The sequence below is a fragment of the Orcinus orca genome, chromosome 11 (genome assembly GCF_937001465.1).
Source record: "Orcinus orca chromosome 11, mOrcOrc1.1, whole genome shotgun sequence".
Classification (NCBI taxonomy): domain Eukaryota; kingdom Metazoa; phylum Chordata; class Mammalia; order Artiodactyla; family Delphinidae; genus Orcinus; species Orcinus orca.
In genome coordinates, this window is record NC_064569.1 from 65,673,465 (window position 1) to 65,695,927 (window position 22,463).

General features: G+C 34.2%; 1 protein-coding gene across 24 annotated transcripts in view; it reads right to left on the reverse strand.

Moving 5' to 3' along the window:
- Nucleotides 1–22,463, reverse strand: part of PPFIA2 (PTPRF interacting protein alpha 2) — a 475,585-nt gene that overhangs the window by 89,652 nt on the left and 363,470 nt on the right. For all 24 annotated transcript variants that reach the window (XM_049694321.1, XM_049694307.1, XM_033407163.2 and 21 more), the window contains 6 exons: nt 16,368–16,514; nt 15,165–15,299; nt 9,783–9,866; nt 9,397–9,528; nt 7,780–7,842; nt 4,085–4,176 (listed from right to left, as the gene is read on the reverse strand). In XM_049694321.1, the coding sequence (XP_049550278.1) occupies nt 4,085–4,176; nt 7,780–7,842; nt 9,397–9,528; nt 9,783–9,866; nt 15,165–15,299; nt 16,368–16,514 (653 nt within the window). The remainder of the gene's footprint in view (nt 1–4,084; nt 4,177–7,779; nt 7,843–9,396; nt 9,529–9,782; nt 9,867–15,164; nt 15,300–16,367; nt 16,515–22,463) is intronic.

The window sequence follows — 22,463 nt, forward strand, 5'->3', positions numbered from 1 at the left end:
TATCCCAGTACATGCTATTTATCACTGTATTTGTTTTAAATATTCCTCATTAAGCTAAGAGAAAAATGTGTAAACTTTTGGGTCACAAAATGATCTATTTTCCAACGTTTTATTTTTCAATTTAGAAAATCAACAAAATACTTAAAATCAGATTGGCCCAAGGTTAATAATCTTATTTTTTTAATAAAATAGGATATTTCACCAGAAGAGTTTTTCAGCTTTTGATAAGACATTGTTCCAAAAAGATTAAGAAAAATCTTTTAATAAGCACATTTAATTCTGAAATCTGCTTACAGACGAAACAGTTGGAAAATTCTAACTGGAAAATATCGTCAGACTGGTTTTCAAAAAACATGATAATAAAGTACACTGTAATCAAAGTGCACTAAAGGTTTCTCCAAATATATTATTTATATAGAGATTTACAGCAAATTCAGTTTACTGCTACGATGATGATGATAATTACAAATGCAACATGCTGTCCTATAAAATGATCCATCATCATTAGGAAATATGCTTAAAGCCGTGTTTTCTCTTGAACCTGGGGCTCCTGCTATGCTTTCACTCTTAGCTCTCTTTGTGAACAAAGACAAACATCCCCAAATATTCGGCAAGATTATAAAAGGTTAGGTGAGGTCTGGGTTTTTGAAAAAGTAGAAGACACTGACCTAACTCATGCATGTCTTTGTTTTGCCAAATTGGACATTAAAGCAAATGAACTAAAGAATCATCCCCCAAATAGATGACAGCTATTGTTTTTATAGACGTGAACTTGAGACTTAATCAAGCAAAATGGCTTTATTACGAATTAGTCATATATTAAAAACTAACCAACCAGGCCATAGTCATTAAGTGGCACAACTCTCAGTCTTTATTTATAGCAGAGGGTATAAGTTTCATGAAGGCAAAGTTCAGATTTTAGTCACTATCGTATGCTCAAGGAGGTATCCCTAGAATACAATAAGAACTTAATAAATATCTGGTAAGACAATGAATGGAGGCAACTGATTATAATACAGTCCTAACTGTCTAGGTCAGAACATCCTAGCGACCTTTAGTCTGTGGCTGCTTAGGGTAATGTCTCTGTGGGTATCAGAGTAGAATTTCTAAAATTTTAACACCTCATACTAGGAGTATTGTTTTCTTGTTTTTTTTTTGTTTTTCTTGTTGTTTTATCTCTCAACTCCAAGTCATTTATAAAAGCATGAAACAAAACACAGATCTGGTCCCATCAAAGCCCTGCTCAAAACTCTTCACTGTCTTACAAGGTCCTCTACCTGGGCCCCTCCTACTTTCCAGCTTCACTGCTAGTTACTCTCTGCCTTCTCTCTTCGTCTAGCTGTGCTGTCTGTCATTTTCCTGAAACTTATACTTTCTTTTGCTTCGAGCCTTTGAACATGCTATTCTTTCTGCCTGAAATCGTCTCTTCAAACATTTATGTGGTTACTATTCTTAAGGTCTCAGCTTAAAAGTCCCATCCTCATACACTATTCTAGCTCCTGGTATTCCCTCTATTATAACAGTCCTCAAATTCATATTCCTGCATTTTCCATCTGGAACATGTATTCTTCACTACCATCACCACTGTATCTCCAATGTCACAGGCTCACAAGTAGAAAGTACTTAATTGATCTTGAGAGAACAAAGACCTGAACCAACAACAATTGTGGAAGAGCCATTGCTTATACTTCATCTAAAGCAGTTACCCCTCACCTCTCTCTTTTTATTCAACTCTGTGATCTGTCAGAAGCAGTATATCCATATATCTCAGTTTTAAAATTATTCTTGGTGTACAATATTTTGAGAGGCACTTGCAGATGTAAGTTACAATACAGTCACTGGTTCCTTTAAATAAGGAACCAGGTAGTTTTCCCTCCTGAATCTCCTGTGACTCTTGAATATAATCTCACAAAGGAGCTTCAATAGATAAATCAAGCACAAATTTTCTTAGAGAAAAGCTGTTACCCATTTCTCTGCTTCCTGGGATGTCCTTCATTGTCCTTTCCAATTATCCAGATCCTACCCTTTCCCCTGAGTTGAGCCAAATCAGGCTTTCTCGGCCACTCTGGAACTCATTTTACTTTCATTTCAGATTCTAGTAGAGGATATTAGTCACTGATACTCACTTTAGCTCAACTCTTCTTACCTCCCCACCTGTAAGATCAAAAACTAGTAGATGAAGTTCTCATGCACTTTGTCTTCTTTATTGTTTTTTTTTTCAATTATGTGCACTCAGAAATATGAATGTTCAAGAAATAATTGCTCTTTAATAAATATTCAGTTATCTCATTATAAATTAGCTATCTTAATAATTCCTATAATACTTTATATTTGTGAGTTGATTTACTGTTTACAAAACACTTTTCTCACTTGTCTCATTTATCTGCAAAGTAATCTTGTGAGATAGTCATAAAATATTATTTTATAAAAATATTTTTATATAATTCATGTAAATATACATATATATTTTATAAAAATTATTTTATATAATTATGTAAATATACATATATATATATATTTGAACTTATTAAGGAAAAATGGGTTTTCCAAAATCAAACTGCTAGTTATTGTATGTTTAAGACCTAGGAATGTCAATTTTCTTATTTTTGGTCTAGTGTTGTTTCTATTACAATCCATTGTATCAAAGAATAGTTGCTCTGTATGTAGTTCCCAAGTTTCCCTGATGATCCTTCATTGTGGATTAATGTCACATTGCTAGGCTGCCAAGATGACTCACTAAGGTGATGAACTTTTAGACAACACTTCTAGAACTCTGTATTTCTGAGACTGAAGGTCAAAAAGACAATGAAATGGCCATTTGGTCTTATTAAAATATGTTTCATTTGTTGACTGAATAATGCTAGTTCTATGTATTTACTCTGTTGGTATTTTATCAGCTCTTTCTTTCTCCTTTACCGTCATCATCATCATCACCATGTATACCACTGAATTAATAGCCTCAGATATATAAACCGTAATAAAACATTAGAAAAATAAACATTATTTTCAAAATTAAAGACCTACCTATTTAAAAGTTCCTTGGGTGTATTTATGCCTGCAGAACTGTGTTTCTTACACTAAACTGAATTCAAAATACTGAATTTTGTTCTTATTAATACATTGAAGAGAATGTAAGCACCCTTAGGATTTTTTTTGATTTGGATTTTTCACCTGAATGTCCAAAAAATGCTTTACTAGATATTCATTTATTCAACAATATCTATTGAGAGTACACTATATACAAGGTTTCTTTTTTTAGGTGCTGAGATTATGGTACTCAAAACAGACAAAATATCCAACCTTTGTAGAGCTAACATTCTTAGGATAAGCATAAGACCAAGAAAAATGGACTTTTAGAAGTCTGTGGTGGTCAAAAGTTTCAAATAGCTGATACTGTGTTGTCTATCAAATAAATGCTCAAATGGGTGAATCCCTCTATGGTTTTTTTATCAACTTTAAATAAAAGGCTCTAAGCACAAAGGAAAATTATACGTTAATTATTGAGCTTGATCTGCCTATCTAGAGAGTAAACAAGGATCTCTTTGCTTTTTTTTTTTTTTTTTAAGATTAGGTATTGAGTCAAAGTAGATGAGTACAAACAAGTTTACTTGAAGTTTTTTTTTTAAAACACATTTAATTTCTCCTTCCGTCTTTATTGTAATTAGTTTAACAAAATAGTCAGATACTAAGTGATCATACCAATGATGTTTCTTCAGCAAAATTAAACATTGAAAACATTTCTGCATGTAGAGAAAATGACTCTTCCTGGAAAGAGATGTAATCTCTGTATATATGGTTCCACTTCTTCATTTATAATTTATAATATATAAGAAGACATAGCTCTATATATATTTAATACAGAATACAAAAGGTAATAATTTATATTTTTATTGAATATTTAAGGGAAGAATTACTGAATTAGAGAATTATTTTTGAGTGTAGAAACTGTAAATCAGTAAGGGATCAAAATAGGGCAATGCCTGCTAAGAAACAGGAGGTACTTATTTATTTTACTTGAGGAGATATGAAACCATAAGGAAATTCATAATGATTATTGGTGAAAAAGCTTTTTATTTAATGTTACCTTGATATTGTGGGTTCAATTAAAGAGCCAGTTCTCATTTTCAACTGGTCAAGTTCAGATCTCAGCTTTTCAATTTCTTCTGCTAATCTTTCCTAAAAGTCAAAGAGGCGTTACTCAGATGATATGCATATGACAATAGTACCAACACTCAACTATGATAAACCAAACAACCAAGCTTAATGACTTTTTAAAAATGGAAAAAATGATTAACATATTTTTATTACATATTGTTAGACATGACAGCAAAAAATGCCTGATTTTCTCCTTGAAATGAAAATATGACAGCAGAAATCAATAAAATTTTATCTACATTCCCTAACATTCACTAATGCTAAGTTTTTCTAAATATATGGGAAAACTAAGGTCATGACCAGCTATGTATACATCACTTCAAAATCTGAGTAGAAAGTATAGCAGTTTAAAAAATAAAGAAAAGGTCTTATTTCTACAGTAAGTAAAGGATTTCAACCATCCTATAATGGTCGAAGGACACATGGGTGAAAGAGAAGGAAGATTAAATTAAAAGGATGAGAAAAAATTATCACTTGATATGAGTTAAAATTATTAGCTCGATATTGGTACAATAATTTATGCATCTGATAATTTTCTCAGATTGGCATTAACAGTTTCAGTCTGCAAATTTATGAAGATGAGGGTGATCTTATAGCCCTTAATTAAATATTCATGTAATGACTTAATTTTGTTTTTGTAATTATAAATTTTATAACATTATAAATGTGTCCTTCCAGATTTTCTATTGCTGTTATTTTTCCCCCTTCATGTGGCCAATGCTGGACATTTTACTGGACTCATACTTCTTTTCTCACCACAATTTTTTGTCAATGTGGCCTTTGCAATGTTTCTCTTATCTGCTCTTTTTAAAATTCTTTCTACCACCATTACACACGTTTTTACCTTTTTCCTGAATTATTTTACCAGCTTCCACGATGTATTGCTACCTTCAATCTCTTTCCCACACATTCCTCTGCTAGATGTATCATTTTATTTTATTTTATTTATTTATTTATTTTTTGCAGTACGCGGGCCTCTCACTGTTGTGGCCTCTCCCGTTGCGGAGCACAGGCTCCGGATGCGCAGGCTCAGCGGCCATGGCTCACGGGCCCAGCCGCTCCGCGGCATGTGGGATCTTCCCGGACCGGGGCACGAACCCGTGTCCCCTGCATCGGCAGGCGGACTCCCAACCACTGCGCCACCAGGGAAGCCCTACAAATTACTTTTAAAGCGTTTGACTTTTACTCTGTGTGAGATAGGAAATGATTGGAGGATTTCTGAGCAGAGAAGTGACCTGATCATTCTGATGGCTGTGAAATGGACTGATGAATGGGATTAGGAAGTAGAGAAGATAAAAAATTATTATGTTCTTCCAAAAACAGGCAAGAGAATTATGGCTTGGACAACAATAGTGTTAGAAAGAGAATGGCAAGGATATTGGTTATATTTTGAAGATAGAATTAAGAGAATTTGCTCTTGGACTGGCTATGGGGTGTGTGATAAAGAAAGAGGCCAAGAACAGCTCCAAAGTTTTTAGCCTGCGTAGTTAAGAAAAAGAAGTTGTGATTTACTGACAAGACTGCTGCTGGTGGTGATTAGGTTAGGTGGTGGTGGTGTTTGGGGGGTTGGGGGATTACTTGTTAAGACTGAGATGACCATGTGTCCAAACAGAGATACTGGGTTGACTCTTGAATATATGTACTCCCTCAGGGAAGAGGAAGTATAGTAGGTGATCTAAATTTGCAAATTCTTAATTTACAGATGGTATTTAAATCCATGAACTCACCAGGGACCGAACATAGAGAAGAAATCCAAGGACAGTCCTAGGAACTTCAAATTTTAGAGATCAAAATAATGAAGAGAAACATGAAAAGAAGAGGTTGAGTATATGAAGGATATTTACTAATAATGGACTGTGAGTTAAATATAATCGAGTGAAAATTTGAGGAGTTATAGGAGATGTGGTTAGATGAGGAAATGTGCTCAGCTGTATGGAATGATATTCAGAAATGAGGTATGACCTGGGATTTGCTGCCTCTAGTGATTGACATGAACAGGAATGCAAAGCATGGAATGATTAGTACTGCGGGTTGCCTGGGCAGACTTTTGGAGCTACAGGCTTGGGTAGGAGGTTGGGGAGTGGGTTCTGGGGATCTTGCCAGAAGCACACAGAGCTTTGGATAACATAACATTCCGTAACAGGATTAAGTCCCGAATTCACAATCTGTTTACACCCTAGTTCTTTAAACACAACCAGTCACAGCAAACTTCTGGTGATTCAGCAAATCAACCATCTTTGTTTTCTCTGTGCTATTGCATAGTTATCATCTTCTTCCCTACCATTCTTTATTTGTTAAGATCAAATGTGCCTTCAAGAGCCTGATGAAATGTTATCTTCTTCACTGTAGACTTTCTGAACTACTTTAGAAAGAATTAGATGCTATCTTCTAGGCACCATATTGCTCTAATACACCTATATTTTCTGGGTTTAAGGGTGTGTACATCCTGACCGTGGGACTAAACAGTTATTTTTTAAATTAACATCATAATATGTAGTATTCAATTCAGTTAAATGTACAATTGTTCTTTCTTATCTTTATTCTCTCATCTTTTCCAATACCTTCCAAATGACATACTGTTGCCAGATCTCCTCCCCTTCCCTCCTTCCTTCCCTCCCTTCCTCCCTCTCTTCCTCCCTTCTATTACTCCCTCTCTCCCTCCTTTCTCTGTTTCCATTCCTTCCATCTTTTGTTTAATATACATCTATAAGTCACTTCTTAAATTAGTGATTTTATATTATTTCATTTACTGATGCTGAACAAAATGAAATAAGACAAAATTGCTAACAAGAATTTTACATGTTAAGGAAGGAGGAAAACACATTAGCAATTACAGCTTTTAACATTTTATAATCTGGTCCTTATCTGCCTAGTCTGTCACATATCCTACAATAAGAATAACTGATTCCAGCCAAACTGTTATGTCCATTATTATTTAAGATATCAAAGTCACTACTCACCTCCTCCCCACTCTAAGTACTTGCAATCATGGCACAGGCACTGTATTTGAAAGCCTTGCAAAACAGTCCTATCTTAAAGCATTCTGAAGCCTTCTTTATAGCAGCAATGTATATTGATCTATCCTACCTGTAGTTCTTACTATCTTTCATTCATTTGACACTTGGCATCAGTGACTCTACAACTCATTGTTTTGTGTTTTCTCTCCTCAATTAGACTTTTCAGGTACTTTAGAACCAAGTTCATGTTTGCAAATATAACAGCACAATTTTATGCACAGTAGGTATTTAATACATTTCTGTTAAAATAATATCTCAAACTAGACACAAATCAGTGCATACATTTTTATCCCATTTATATAAAGCATGAATAAAGTCAAAACCATTTTTTTTCTGTTAGAAGTTAAGCTAGTGATTATCCTTTAGGATAAGAGTAGTGATTATATGCTAAGTGGGGCTTCCAGGATGTTGATTTTCAGTGTGTTTGGTTTGTAAAAATTCATCAAGCTCTCCCTATATATGTACACTTTTCTGTATGTATAATATAAAAGTTAAAATATTTTTAAAAGATAACATCCTAAAATTATTTATTATCAAATTTATTTTATAACAAAATATTCACCAATGTGAAATAGAAAATTGGGCAAAATGTAAGCTTCCATAATACCTTGTCATGTAAAGATTCTTCCAGATTCTTTCTGAAAGTTTCTGATTCTTGAATTAAGACATTCTACAGAAAAGAAAAAAAAAAAACAGATAAATAATAAATAAAACAGAAAATAATTAAATGTGTAGATTAATTTTTTATCACTCAAGAATCTTCTTTGATTCCTTCCTTGGTGCATCTATTTTTTTGTTTCCATGGAAACCAAGTTTCAATGGAATCTTTAAACAAGACACCTTAACATTTTTAGAAATACATAATTTAAATAGGAAATGTCATTTTGTAACACTTGGATTGACAAATAAGATAAATATTAACTTTTAAGCTATTTCTGACTGCCTCTTCCCAGTCTTTGTAAAATTTGAAATAATTAGGTTACTTTTCAAATGAGAAAAAGTGAATAAAGAGTAAAATATTAGCCAAAGCTATCATAGAGAAGAATTCAGATAAACTCATTTTTACTACCCGAAGAAAGAAGAAATTGTAAGATCAGATTTTTTTAAAAGTTCAATTTCTGGATCTTTATTTCAAATACATAATTAACAATTTCTAATAATGTTTAAATTATTAGATAACTAAAAACAAAATATTAGCTTTTTTAAAAACTAATGTTACATATCATGATGTGGAAATAACTTGTATCATAGATTTGAAAAAAATCCTTGCCATAAAAGTATTACTGTTGTAAAAGCTTTATGCTTTTCTTATAGTATTACAAAGCATGATTTAAAATAATGTATTCTTTTCACATTTATAGAGTTAAATTAAAACACGAGTGTGGTTATTGGCATGCATTTGGTGCTGAATGGGAAGAAGGCATGCCTTATGACTTCTTAATGGGTAAATTAATCAAACTACTTTAACATTTCATTGAAACATTTTTCCTATTTTGGTTTATTGTATGGAGCAGGGGAAAATGTCTAGCTTAGGTAGCGACTGGCATTCCATCTAAATTTCCAAAATGATTTCTCCACCTAGGTTTTAGTCCCTACCTTTTTTTATACTCTGGAATTGGCCACCAGCTCACTAGCTCTTGCTGGTCAGGTAGTCACCAACTATTAATCGGACATATTAACTGTGAATGAAATTGTAGATTGTACAGAAACACTTTTTTGGAAACAATGAAGCTGAAAGTTTTGCATTTCTAAACTCTGTGGTGGGATTGACACTAGTGCTATTGGTGATATAAACTCACTCACATTTTGGCTTTTAGACTAGCAGTAGATTCAGTTACTTGAAACATTTGTATGGTTCAAAGCAAGCCTCCCCACACACTCCAAAATACTAATTTTTGTCTTACTCTTCATTTTTGCATACCACATGAAAGACAAATGAAATATTTTCATCACAAAAGTGCAACATGTTTCAATACCTTTGTCTTATATGATCATGCTAATATGTAAGATTTATATACCATGTAACATTTTTTATTCATTTAAAAATTGATCTTACATATTTTTACAGAAACTATTTGTTCACTTTTAAGAATGTATCAGGCTTTTTTTAAATTAAGGAAAGTAAATGGATCATCTGAACAATGCAATGATTGTAGCAGAGTGTAAAACAAACATGATCGTAAGAACATAGCTGATAACCATGTGATTCTACTGGTCCTTTTACCTTCTCTTCTAGAGCAGCCATTCGTTCCTTTAAGTGTAGCTGTAAGCGTTCATTGGATTCAGTCAGAAGTCTATCCACAGTATCGGATAATCTTTTGTTGTGCTCCTCATTCATTTTCTCTCTTTGCCTAGCCTTACATTCAAAAAATAAATAAATAAATTTAACATAAAAATCACTTAAAATATTTGGGTTTGTTTTTTCTACTTTTAAAACTGGATTTAATTTTATGTCTGTTTTGATTAAATTGGCAGAAACTTTTTTTAATGCACAGGGCATATCCATATCATTTAAAATATAACCTATAATCAAGAAAGACATTCAGTTCTTATATGTAGAATATAAATCCATAAACTGATGCTTGAGAGGGATGGTCTTAAAATACATACTCTTTGAAGTTCTTGATTTTTCTCTTCAAGTTGACCTTCTAGATGCCTCATACGTTCTTCAATGTTTCCATGTCTTTCTTCAGCCTGTTAAGAAATATGAAGAATGCACCTGACCTGTAAGATATGGTTAACACTTCTCCTCTAAATAAACTGAAATAAAATGTAAAGCAAGCTACTACCAACCGCAAATGTAGTTTTCAAAAAATAAACTTTTTTTAAACAGGCAGCTGAACAGCATTGCTTGAAATGTGTCAGCTACAAAGGCCTGTTACATCCAAGCATCAGCAAAACATCGGAGTTATTTATGAGCAATGAAATCAGCCAAATGTAACATGCAGACTGTGCATGGTTTGAACACAAACCTGCCATTGTCCAATCTTAAGCTCCTGAAGCACTGAACTGCACAGATGGTCGATTATCAATAAATAAAAGTAACATAATTTTTACAAATGAAAAGAAAAACTTAGATGAATTCTATTTAGCAATAGAAAGTAAAGTCCAGTAGGACTACCTTCCTACGTATGGAGATCATTTCTTGTAGCTTAGCTTCCATAACATATTGATAATCATCAGATGAGGTAGAAGAGGTTGGATCAGACTAACGAGTCAAGGAAAAGGAGAGGGACAAAATTGAAAAATCAGAACTAAAGGCACTGACACTGAACAGAACATAGCACAGAATGCTTAAAAGAAAAATGTGACAGCAAAGTTAATACTTTAATAGAATTTTATGTGATATCTGGTGAACATGATGAAGTTGATGGTTATAAGTGAAAAATAATGATATGCTCAAATAAAAAGCTACCAACCTAAGGTATGGAAGGTTAGTGATGGCTGGCAATGAAAGACCACTACAGAATGAACTAAAGCAACTCTGAAAGAGTCATGTAATAATTGGAATTATGGGAAACCAAACACTAGAATATGTCTCTGATAGATTGTTAAAAGTTTTATATTTTGGGTTGTTTGTTTGTTTATCATATTACTTAAAAATAATGGAAACAAAGTACCTCAATATTGAGGAGTAGGCCAAGCCAATGACTCAGGTGAAATAAATTTGGAACAAAATTTATTATAAACCCAGCTCTGTAGAAATCAGAGAAAAAGCTAAGCCACGGGGTTAATTATTATGAGTATTCTCCAATTCAAGCAGGATTGTTTCCTCAGCAGCACTGGCAAACTTACAAAATGACTTCTGGTCTCTGAATACAAACTATGGCTGTAGGTGTAGAACCTCAGCGCCTATTCTTAGACATAGCCTTAATTCGACATTTTAAATGAAAATGATTAGAAGTCCTCAAATAAAGTGAAAATAATGCTGTGAGGACAAGAAAACTTATTGTGAATTCTCCTGAATGATACTAGGGACCACTCTAAAACTGATTCTGCATTGATTTGTTGCTATGGAAACAAAATAGTGCCCTAAAGTGAATAGGCAGCACAGTGCCTTTTGTGAGCTAATGTTTGCCCAGCACCAAGGTTAGTTACATGTCTTGGAGGTGAATGTCAGGTTACCACAGATGCAGAGTGTTCAACACATGTGACATTGCTGATAGCTGAATTGTATTAGTATGTTATGCACAGATTACATGTAAAGTTACATCAACATTTTAATCATAATTACAAGTTAAATAATCACAACAGCCAAAGTACCCTATGTCAGGATAACAAAATTTAACTCCAGAGCATATTCTATTACATTTTATAAGTTTATTCTAAAACAGTGAAATGTACTTTATGCAAATATAGGACTATATATAAATATATCATGCAGTACCTGAAAAGAAATAGTAACCTATTCATGTATTGGTTCATATGCATATGTACTATTTTATACAAGAAATTCCAACTTAATCTATAAAATAAACATTTAACGGCTGTGCTTATGCAAATAACTCAACGTTTACATTTTGAAAGATTTTCCTTCCGATATTCTTATTTCATAAATCAGGAAAATAATGAAGAAATAACAAATAACCAATTTTTCTCCTCAACCAGAAGCAACACAGAATGCTACCATAGTCTTCAAATGCCACAAAATGATTTTATAATAGTTTTTAAAATTTATAATTCAATTAAGAATATAGTAAATGGTTCAAAATGTTGCTGAAATTATGTATTTTAAATTCTTAAACATATCTGTAATCTCTCAAAAGTACATTTTAACAAGGAGTTAATGTTATGACAATTAATCTGGTGACTGACTCAAGGTAGTCAAGGCATGAACATTTCAATTTCCAAAACTGTTTATTCAAATATACAAGTAAGTCAGTAGGTCCTTAAAACTTCTAGCTGTTTCCATCTTAACTACTGAAAACACACCAAACATTGTGAAAATTCACTTCAGAGATTAAACGAGAATTCTGTCATGTTTAAATCACTGTTACTGTTGATACTTTTTATTGGTACTAAAAATGAATGAAATACCTTATGGAATTCAAGATGAATTATGTCCTTGCTGAGGAATATGCATTTTAATTAAAGAAGTAAACATCATAAATCATAAGACTGGGATCCCAAAATGTTATTATTTAATTGTATATACACTCACCAAAGCCAAATTTTAAATTTTATCCCTAGCCATTATTCAATACTTCTTACTTTCTAAAAGCCTTAAATGAGCTTTAGCTACCTATTTTTACACACACACACCCCACACTGGCCAAAAAAAAGATATTCTTATCAACCAAAGAATAAATTCAGACATCATCTCTAAACAAACACTGGATCAATTTGCAACCACTATTGATTTATGTTCACCTTAACCTTATGAAGCCTGCAATTTAAGCAACTGGTGTAAATACTATAGTCACATAAGAACAATCTTCTATATTTTGACTCCTTGATGGGATAGAGGGCTTATCTTGGTTTCACTCTTTAATGTGACAAGGCAATTTTCAAACGAGCTAAAGTTTTAGAAGAAAACTTTACAGTTTTCTTTTATAGGCAGAAATAGTTTTGAGAAGAATGTGAATATATCTGGAAATGGAGAAGCAATCAAATTTAAAGAGAGGAGGGCCAAAGAGAAGAAAACAATAGTGGCAGATAATAAAAGCAGAAAAAATACTTATAGGCCAATTAAAATATATGAAGGATTGTTAACAATATCATTCAAAATATGGGAGAGGGAGCCTAAACTAAGCATAAATCATCAATTAGTGAGAAGTCAAAAACATTATGACGTAGAAAAGACTACGGAGATCAATAATAAGACATTGAAAACAAATTGGAATTGAAGTAATGAATAACTAAAACCGGTTTTAGAGACAGTCCCTAAAGGTCTTGAGAACAGAGATAAGAAAATGGTCAAAAATCTTTTTAGCCATAAAGCTTGGGAGAGCAAATGAAAGACCGATCTTCAAATGTTATAAAAGGGTTACAAGCAGAGGGAGTACACTGAAAATAAAATCTCAGCACCAAAGGCGTGTGAATAATGAATTAAATATGGCGATAATCTACAAACTGTATATCTGAAATAATGTTGATACACAGCCAGTCAGGAGAGAAAGCAGTAAAAAGGACAAGCAGAGTGAATTCTAACATTTTCAGACTTTTTAAGAGATGTAAAACTCCTGAAAAGTGAGGAAATCAAAGGGGTCTATTCCCTTTTAATTCCCTTTCTATTCTCTTTTAATTCCATATGAAGTGGAATTTTAGCAATATATTATCAGGTAGGAGTGAACTGAGGAAGTTACTTTGGGTGCATAAGTGAATATATGTATCAAATATGACCTCAGTAAAATAAAATAGAGGGAAAAACAGATGAGACACCTATTTTAAGTTGTTTTGTTTTACATTCTAAATTAAGGATTCTTAGGAATTTTTAAAGCCTCATATGCCAAGTATTATATTTTAAATTATGTTTTATTCTCAATCCATCAGAGGTTAATTTGGGGCAATTTTTTGCTGAATTTTAAATTGTGTTTTTGGAGGAGAGATTCGACTTTCTTGTAGTTTACTTATGATACTATTGATTATTTTACACTAAAATATTACAAAAGTTACTTTTATTATTTAGCCTCTTGCCTAACTCCCCCTAAAATAGTTCAGTTCAATAAGATAACTCTTTATAAAATTTCTTTATATTCCTCAAATGAAAAGCCTAAGTATACATATCTTAATCCATATTATAGTAATTTTAAATGTGTTTGCAAGAAAAAATAGCATACTACTACTACTATGTTTGCACTTTTTATATAATTTCAATAATATTTCTAAAATTAAATAAGTTTATATTTATTTTAGAAATCACACATCTCTGAAATTTCCAGAGCGGTTTATGGCATGGTCTGTGACTATGGAAGGATCCAGATTGTATCACCCTAATCAGACTAAAGTTTCATTCAGCTAGTTAGTCCAATACTCTACAACAAACTATACCAATACTTTCTGCTTTGTCAACTGTTTGTCTTTTCACTACCTGTTTAACTACCCTATTTTAACTAATAGGCAACAGTTTACTGTTCCTCTTTAATTATTTACTTTTCCAAAAGTAACTATATGTGGCTACTTTTATTTTGTTGCCATCAGTTGTTTTGGATAATCCCTAATGCCAGAATTTATAACTTGCAGTTCATGTATCTATCTGACCCGTTTACTGCAGTGGTGTGGAAAACAGCACATGGTAATGACTATGTGAACATCTAAAATGTGTGTAAATTTTTGAATTGATATTAAAAGTCAAACATGCTTTTAGTGACAAAATCTGTACTTTTATTCTAGTGACATGTGACTTTCAAGCAATGCCATTCCATTTGACTGTGAAAGGTAAGAATAGTTGTTTTAGCATTATAATGGTTGCTAAGTTCTAAAATATGCATATAATTGCAGAATCTAATGTCCATAACATAGCAGTTAATTTTGAACATTCTTCAGAATATTATTGATTTTAATTGGTTCAGAAGAAATTACAACTATTAAAATCACTTTCTGACTATTTAATGGCTTTAGACTTCTACAAATCTAATGTCTAACTTCTAACAAAATTTTTTCATACCATAGTCAGAAAGGAATCAACTGCTTATGATATCTCCTACATTTCTAATACTGTACAATTTATGTTGAGCTTACTAAATTATTATGTCTCATGTATATCCATATGTGCAAATATAACCATGGAAAATTAACTCTAAGGATGTGATATTTTGTTCGTTTTTGTTAATGTTTAAATAGGCAAAGGAATCATCATATCATATATATCAGTCATTCATTTCAACATAAATATGTGTAACATAAAAATTCATCTAAATAACAGACCAATAGAGTAAAGATTAAATAAACTTAATCTTCATAAAGCCTAAAGAAAATCTTCATATATTCCATTTTGATTACTAGTCATTTCTATAAGTATATCTAAGTTGACCAACTGTTTTATTGCAGTACCTTTGTCAGGGCTGCAATTCTCTGAGCCAGTTCAGCCTCTACTTCAGGTAAGGTCTCAGCTTTTCTCATAGTTTGCTGCAACTTTTGCTCAGCTAGCTCAAGACGCTCTTGTAACTGTCTATTCTTCTCTTCCATCTGAAATAGGGATGAAAAAAGAGACACTTAAATTGTCACAGTTAGGATAGCAAACACCAGTCACCAGGGGCTGTGGGCTTCAAGCCACTCTTCTCAAGTTAAAATAAGCTACTACTACCATACCTACTGTGCAAAGAGATTATTGTTCTCATGTTTTCATATATTACTTATCCATAATCCTTAATAAATTCAGCACATTAAAAAAAGAAAACCTTTTACTCACGGCAGCAAAAAGAAAAGAAGTTAATAGTGAGTATTAACCTGGACAAATGGAATACAACTTAGTACTAAGACTTCAGATACACCGTAATAGCAACATACTGAAAATCGTAACATTAGCTGGAGTAGGAGAGGGAATGTAGCATAATGATTGAGAGTCCAGGCTCTAGAGATGAAGTTGGAAGACTTTTCCTGTGAAGGCCAGATGGTAATTATTTTAGGCTTTGTGTATCATAAAGTCTCTGTTCCAACTATTCAATTTTACTGTTGTAGCACAAAAGCAGTCATAGACAATGATTAAATGAATGGGTATGTCTATGTTTCAATAAACTTTTATTTATAAAACAGAGCCATAGTTTTGGCACATGGGCCATAGTTTGCCCACTCCTTCTCTAGAGCCGAATAGACCTAGGTTTCCATTATTGACTCTACAATTATCATATGTGTGACCTTAGGAGAGGATTCATGTCTCTGAACCTTAGTTTCCTCAGTATAATAATTGTACTTACTTTACTCCTCAGTATAATAATTGTATAATAATTATTATACTTTACAGTATAATAATTTTACTTACAGGTGGTGGTTGGATTTAAGTGAGGTAATACATGTAAACTGTTTAGCACAGTTTCTGGTTCATGTCTAGATCCAAAGTAAATATTAGTCATTATTTTTATTATTATTAAGATAGATTTCTAGATCACACACTGAAAATCACATCTGTTTAGTTAGCTTGGTTATAAATTTTAGAGAATGATTGATTACCAAAGAATACCATATTTTATTTACTCCATGTTTTGTGAGAATGGTGAGAACACAGACCAGAACAAAACCAAGATAGAGATACTGAACCTGCCGTAGGATGGCCTCTTTATTTGCTAACTCATTTTCTAGTTTGTCATTCATGTCATGTATGGAGGTAGATTCTCTCTGAGCACTGAGGTAACGCTTCTCAAGGGTCGTGATTCTTTCTTCCATATCTTCCTTCTGTGCCATGGCCTACAATTAAAATAATTAAAAAAATCAGATTCTTAGTTTATATATTGTCTTATTATTTAAATTGAATAGTGAGCTATAAAAGAAACTATTGCTTTCTTGAGGTAAATATTCATTCCTTTCTTTTCATTAAGGGGATGTAAGATTTCATGTGAGTTTTCTCAACTTATTTGTCAGAATTCTTCTTCCATCTTGGGTTAGCAAAAAGCTTTCTCTATCTGAGAATGCAATGGAGCACATTTTAAAACTCCTTACTGTAGACTTGGTATTCTTAGAAAAGAAGTGGCAGAAAAATTAGTTCATTACACAGTAGAAATAAGTATAATTATGCGTAGAGTTGCAAACCATAAAATTGGTAAAATGGTGGCTATAGTTCCAAATTGCAAAGGGTTTTTCAAAGAAGGATAATAAATATCATCCGTATCCTTATTGTCATGTATAAGTAAGAATAGCTCAGTGGTTAAAAGAGAAGGCAAAAATGAAAAAAAAAGTAAATTGGAATCACACTCACAAATGAATTGACAAATTTACTTTGGAACTTAACCATTTCCCTTGTTTAATTGGAATATGACATATTCCAATGAAAAAGAATTTATAGAACTCAATGAACACAAATTTCTAGGGGAAAATCAGTTATTGGTGCAAATGAAGTGATAATTTTAAATACTATATTATTAATATAATATTAACTACATTAAGCAATAATTTTAAACCATATAATTCATAGATAACATGGAAATGATTTTATCTTCCTAATAGCTTACATGGGAATTTATTAGTAGGTAGATAACCTACTTTTTTGAGATATTGGGAAAAATCAGCTGCAGAAGTGAGCATCTTGGGCCTGGTGTGGTTTTCTGATAATTTGGGAAGCTCCTTTGCATAAGGAGCCTGACATTGAGGAGATGGTGGTGTTTTCCATTTATTACCATCCAGGTTTCTTTGACCATTTGTTCCTAAGCAGTCTCTGTTACTCTCCTACAAGATCCAGAGTCAATCCTGCCACATGCACAGAACAGATAAATTTCATTCTAATTTTCCAACAGAAATAGAAGCCCTTAAATGGACAGTCCTTCAGCTTCCTGATCTTCCCTAACCACCATCTGGAAATTTAACTACATCCACATAAATCCTTAACCTCTATCTTTTAGTTTAGAACAGGTGTCCCACCTTCCCTCAAAGTTCAGTCATTATCTGTATTCTGGGTTTTATGCCTTTTCTTTCCTTTTCTTTTTCTTTTTTTTTGCGGTACACGGGTCTCTCACTGCTGTGGCCTCTCCCGTTGAGGAGCACAGGCTCCGGATGCGCAGGCTCAGCGGCCATGGCTCACGGGCCCAGCCACTCTGCGGCATGTGGGATCTTCCCGGACCGGGGCACGAACCCGTGTCCCCGGCATTGGCAGGCAGACTCTCAACCACTGCGCCACCAGGGAAACCCTATGCCTTTTCTAATTCAGGGATTTGGTCACTTTTTCTCCTGAATTTTCAAGGTGCTAGTAGAGGTAAATCCCATAACAATAGCAAGAAGAATGAAACAGGCTTATAAAAAATTTGGTACAGATCAGAGGTGGAGAGCAGAGGAAACAGAGATGATTCAAAGAAAATAAGAATGAGAATTCTTATTCTCATTCTTAAAAATAATTTATCCGATAAATTATGGACCATTGTCCATAATCTGAATTGAAATTTTGAAACCAAACTGTTGGAGTGGGTGGAAAGACTTACCATAGCTTTAAAAACAAGTAAGCAAATTTATTTACCAGGTAATTAATAAAATCCTAGAAAAATAGAAAGCCATACAAAAGGAAATATTACCATTGAAAATGACTACTTGGATCATTTGTGGAATTATTTACATAGTCATAATAATGGTAACACTGAATGTGATTTTGAGATGATTATAGTGGAAGGATGGGTGTTAAGAGAAAGGAAGGGAAAGAAGAGAGTTAAAATCCTCATATAATATAACAGCAAGACATAGGATAAGTTTAAATAAGAGAAAATACCAGAAGTAATGGCTAAAACGGTTGAAATTAAGAATTTCAGGGACTCTCCACACCTCCCCTTCCGGGAGCCTGTGCAGCCCGCCACTGCCAGGGTCCCGGGATCCAGGGACAACTTCCCCGGGAGAACAGGGAAGTTCTCTTCCTGCCGCCGCAGGCTCGCCCCGCATACCCTCTCTCCCCCCCGGCCTGAGTGAGCCAGAGCCCCCGAAGCAGCTGCTCCTTTAACCCCGTCCTGTCCGAGCGAAGACCAGACCCCTCAGGAGACCTACACGCAGAGGCGGGGCCAAATCCAAACCTGAACCCTGGGAGCTGTGAGAACAAAGAAGAGAAAGGGAAATTTCTCCCAGCAGCCTCAGGAGCAGCGGATTAAACTTCCACAATCAACTTGATGTACCCTGCATCTGTGGAATACCTGAATAGACAACAAATAATCCCAAATTGAGGAGGTGGACTTTGGGAGCAACTATATATATATATATATATATATATATACATACATATATATATATTTTTCCTTCCCTTTTTCTCTTTTTGTGAGTGTGTATGTGTATGCTTCTGTGTGAGATTTTGTCTGTATAGCTTTGCTTTCACTATTTGTCCTGGGATTCTGTCTGTCCGTTCTTTTTTTTTTTTTTTACTTTTTAAATTTTTTTCATAATAGTAATTTTTTATTTAATGACTTTATTTTATCCTACTTTATTTTATTTTATCCCCTTTCATCCTTCCTTCCTCCCTCCCTCGCTCCCTCCCTCTCTCTCTCTATCTCTCTCTCTCTTTCTTTCTATTTTTTTCTCCCTTTTATTCTGAGCCATGTGGATGAAAGGCTCTTGGTGCTCCAGCCAGGAGTCAGTGCTGTGCCTCTGAGGTGGGAGAGCCAACTTCAGCACACTGGTCCACAAGAGACCTCCCAGCTCCACGTAATATCAAATGGCGAAAGTCTCCCAGAGATCTCCATCTCAACACCAAGACCCAGCTTCACTCAACGACCAGCAAGCTACAGTGCTGGACACCCTATGCCAAACAACTAGCAAGACAGGAACACAGCCCCATCCATTAGCAGAGAGGCTGCCTAAAATCATAATAAGGCCACAGACACCCCCAAACACACCACCAGACATGGACCTGCTCACCAGAAAGACAAGATCCAACCTCATCCACCAGAACACACGCACTAGTCCCCTCCACCAGGAAGCCTACACAAGGCACTGAACCAACTTTAGCCACTGGGGACAGACACCAAAAGCAACGGGAACTACGAACCTGCAGCCTGCGAAAAGGAGACCCCAAACACAGTAAGATAGGCAAAATGAGAAGACAGAGAAACACACAGCAGATGAAGGAGCAAGGTAAACATCCACCAGACCTAACAAATGAAGAGGAAATAGGCAGTCTACCTGAAAAAGAATTCAGAATAATGATAGTAAAGATGATCCAAAATCTTGGAAATAGAAGAGAGAAAATGCAAGAAACATTTAACAAGGACCTAGAAGAACTAAAGAGGAAACAAGCAATGATGAACAACACAATAAATGAAATTAAAAATTCTCTAGAAGGGATGAATAGCAGAATAACTGAGGCAGAAGAACGGATAAGTGACCTGGAAGATAAAATAGTGGAAATAACTACTGCAGAGCAGAATAAAGAAATAGAATGAAAAGAACTGAGGACAGTCTCAGAGACCTCTGGGACAAATTAAACGCACCAACATTCAAATTATAGGGGTCCCAGAAGAAGAAGAGAAAAAGAAAGGGACTGAGAAAATATTTGAAAAGATTATAGTTGAAAACTTCCCTAATATGGGAAAGGAAATAGTTAATCAACTCCAGGAAGCAGAGAGAGTCCCATACAGGATAAATCCAAGGAGAAACACGCCAAGACACATATTAATCAAACTATCAAAAATTAAATGCAAAGAAAACATATTAAATCAGCAAGGGAAAAACAACAAATAACACACAAGGGAATCCCCATAAGGTTAACAGCTGATCTTTCAGCAGAAACTCTGCAAGCCAGAAGGGAGTGGCAGGACATATTTAAAGTGATGAAGGAGCAGAACCTACAACCAAGATTACTCTACCCAGCAAGGATCTCATTCAGATTTGATGGAGAAATTAAAACCTTTATAGACAAGCAAAAGCTGAGAGAGTTCAGCATCAGCAAACCAGCTTTACAACAAATGTTAAAGGAAATTCTCTATGCAAGAAACACAAGAGAAGGAAAAGACCTACAATAACAAACCCAAAACAATTAAGAAAATGAGAATAGGAATTTACATATTGATAATTACCTTAAATACAAATGGATTAAATGCTCCCACCAAAAGACACAGACTGGCTGAATGGATACAAAAACAAGACCTGTATATATGCTGTCTACAAGAGACCCACTTCAGACCTAGGAACACATACAGACTGAAAGTGAGGGGATGGAGAAAGATATTCCATGCAAATGGCAATCAAAAGAAAGCTGGAGTAGCAATTCTCATATCAGACAAAATAGACTTTAAAATAGAGACTATTACAAGAGACAAAGAAGGACACTACATAATGATCAAGGGATTGATCCAAGAAGATATAACAATTGTAAATATTTATGCACCCAACATAGGAGCACCTCAATACATAAGGCAAATACTAACAGCCATAAAAGGGGAAATGGACAGTAACACAATCATAGTAGGGGACTTTAACACCCCACTTTCACCAATGGACAGATCATCCAAAATGAAAATAAATAAGGAAACACACGCTTTAAATGATACATTAAACAAGATGGACTTAATTGATATTTATAGGACATTCCATCCCAAAACAACAGAATACACATTTTTCTCAAGTGCTCATGGAACATTATCCAGGATAGATAATAACTTGGGTCACAAATCAAGCCTTGGTAAATTTAAGAAAATTAAAATCATATCAAGTATCTTTTCTGACCACAACGCTATGAGACTAGATATCAATTACAGGAAAAGATCTGTAAAAAATACAAACAAATGGAGGTGAAACAATACACTATTTAATAAGCAAGAGATCACTGAAGACATCAAAGAGGACATTAAAAAATTCCTAGAAACAAAAGACAACGAAAACACAATGACCCAAAACCTATGGGATGCAGCAAAAGCAGTTCTAAGAGGGAAGTTTACAGCAATACAATCCTACCTTAAGAAACAGGAAACATCTCAAATAAACAACCTAACCTTGCACCTAAAGCAATTAGAGAAAGAAGAACAAAAAACCACCAAAGTTAGCAGAAGGAAAGAAATCATAAATATCAGATCAGAAATAAATGAAAAAGAAATTAAGGAAACAATAGCAAAGATCAGTAAAACTAAAAGCTGGTTCTTTGAGAAGATAAACAAAATGGATAAACCATTAGCCAGACTCATCAAGAAAAAAAGGGAGAAGACTCAAATCAATAGAATTAGGGGCTTCCCTGGTGGCGCAGTGGTTGAGAGTCTATCTGCTGATGCAGGGGACACAGGTTCGTGCCCCAGTCCGGGAAGATCCCACATGCTGCGGAGTGGCTGGGTGTGTGAGCCATGGCTGCTGAGCCTGCGTGTCCGGAGCCTGTGCTCCACAATGGGAGAGGCCACAACAGTGAGAGCAGTGAGAGGCCCGCGTAACGCAAAAAAAAAAAAAAAAAAAAAAAAAAAAATCAATAGAATTAAAAATGAAAAAGCAGAAGTAACTACTGACACTGCAGAAATACAAAGGATCATGAGAGATTACTACAAGCAACTCTATGCCAATAAAATGGACAACCTGGAAGAAATGGACAAATTCTCAGAAATGCACAAGCTGCCGAGACTAAACAAAGAAGAAACAGAAAATATGAACAGACCAATCACAAGCACTGAAATTGAAACTGTGATTAAAAATCTTCCAACAAACAAAAGCCCAGGACCAGTTGGCTTCACAGGCGAATTCTATCGAACGTGTAGA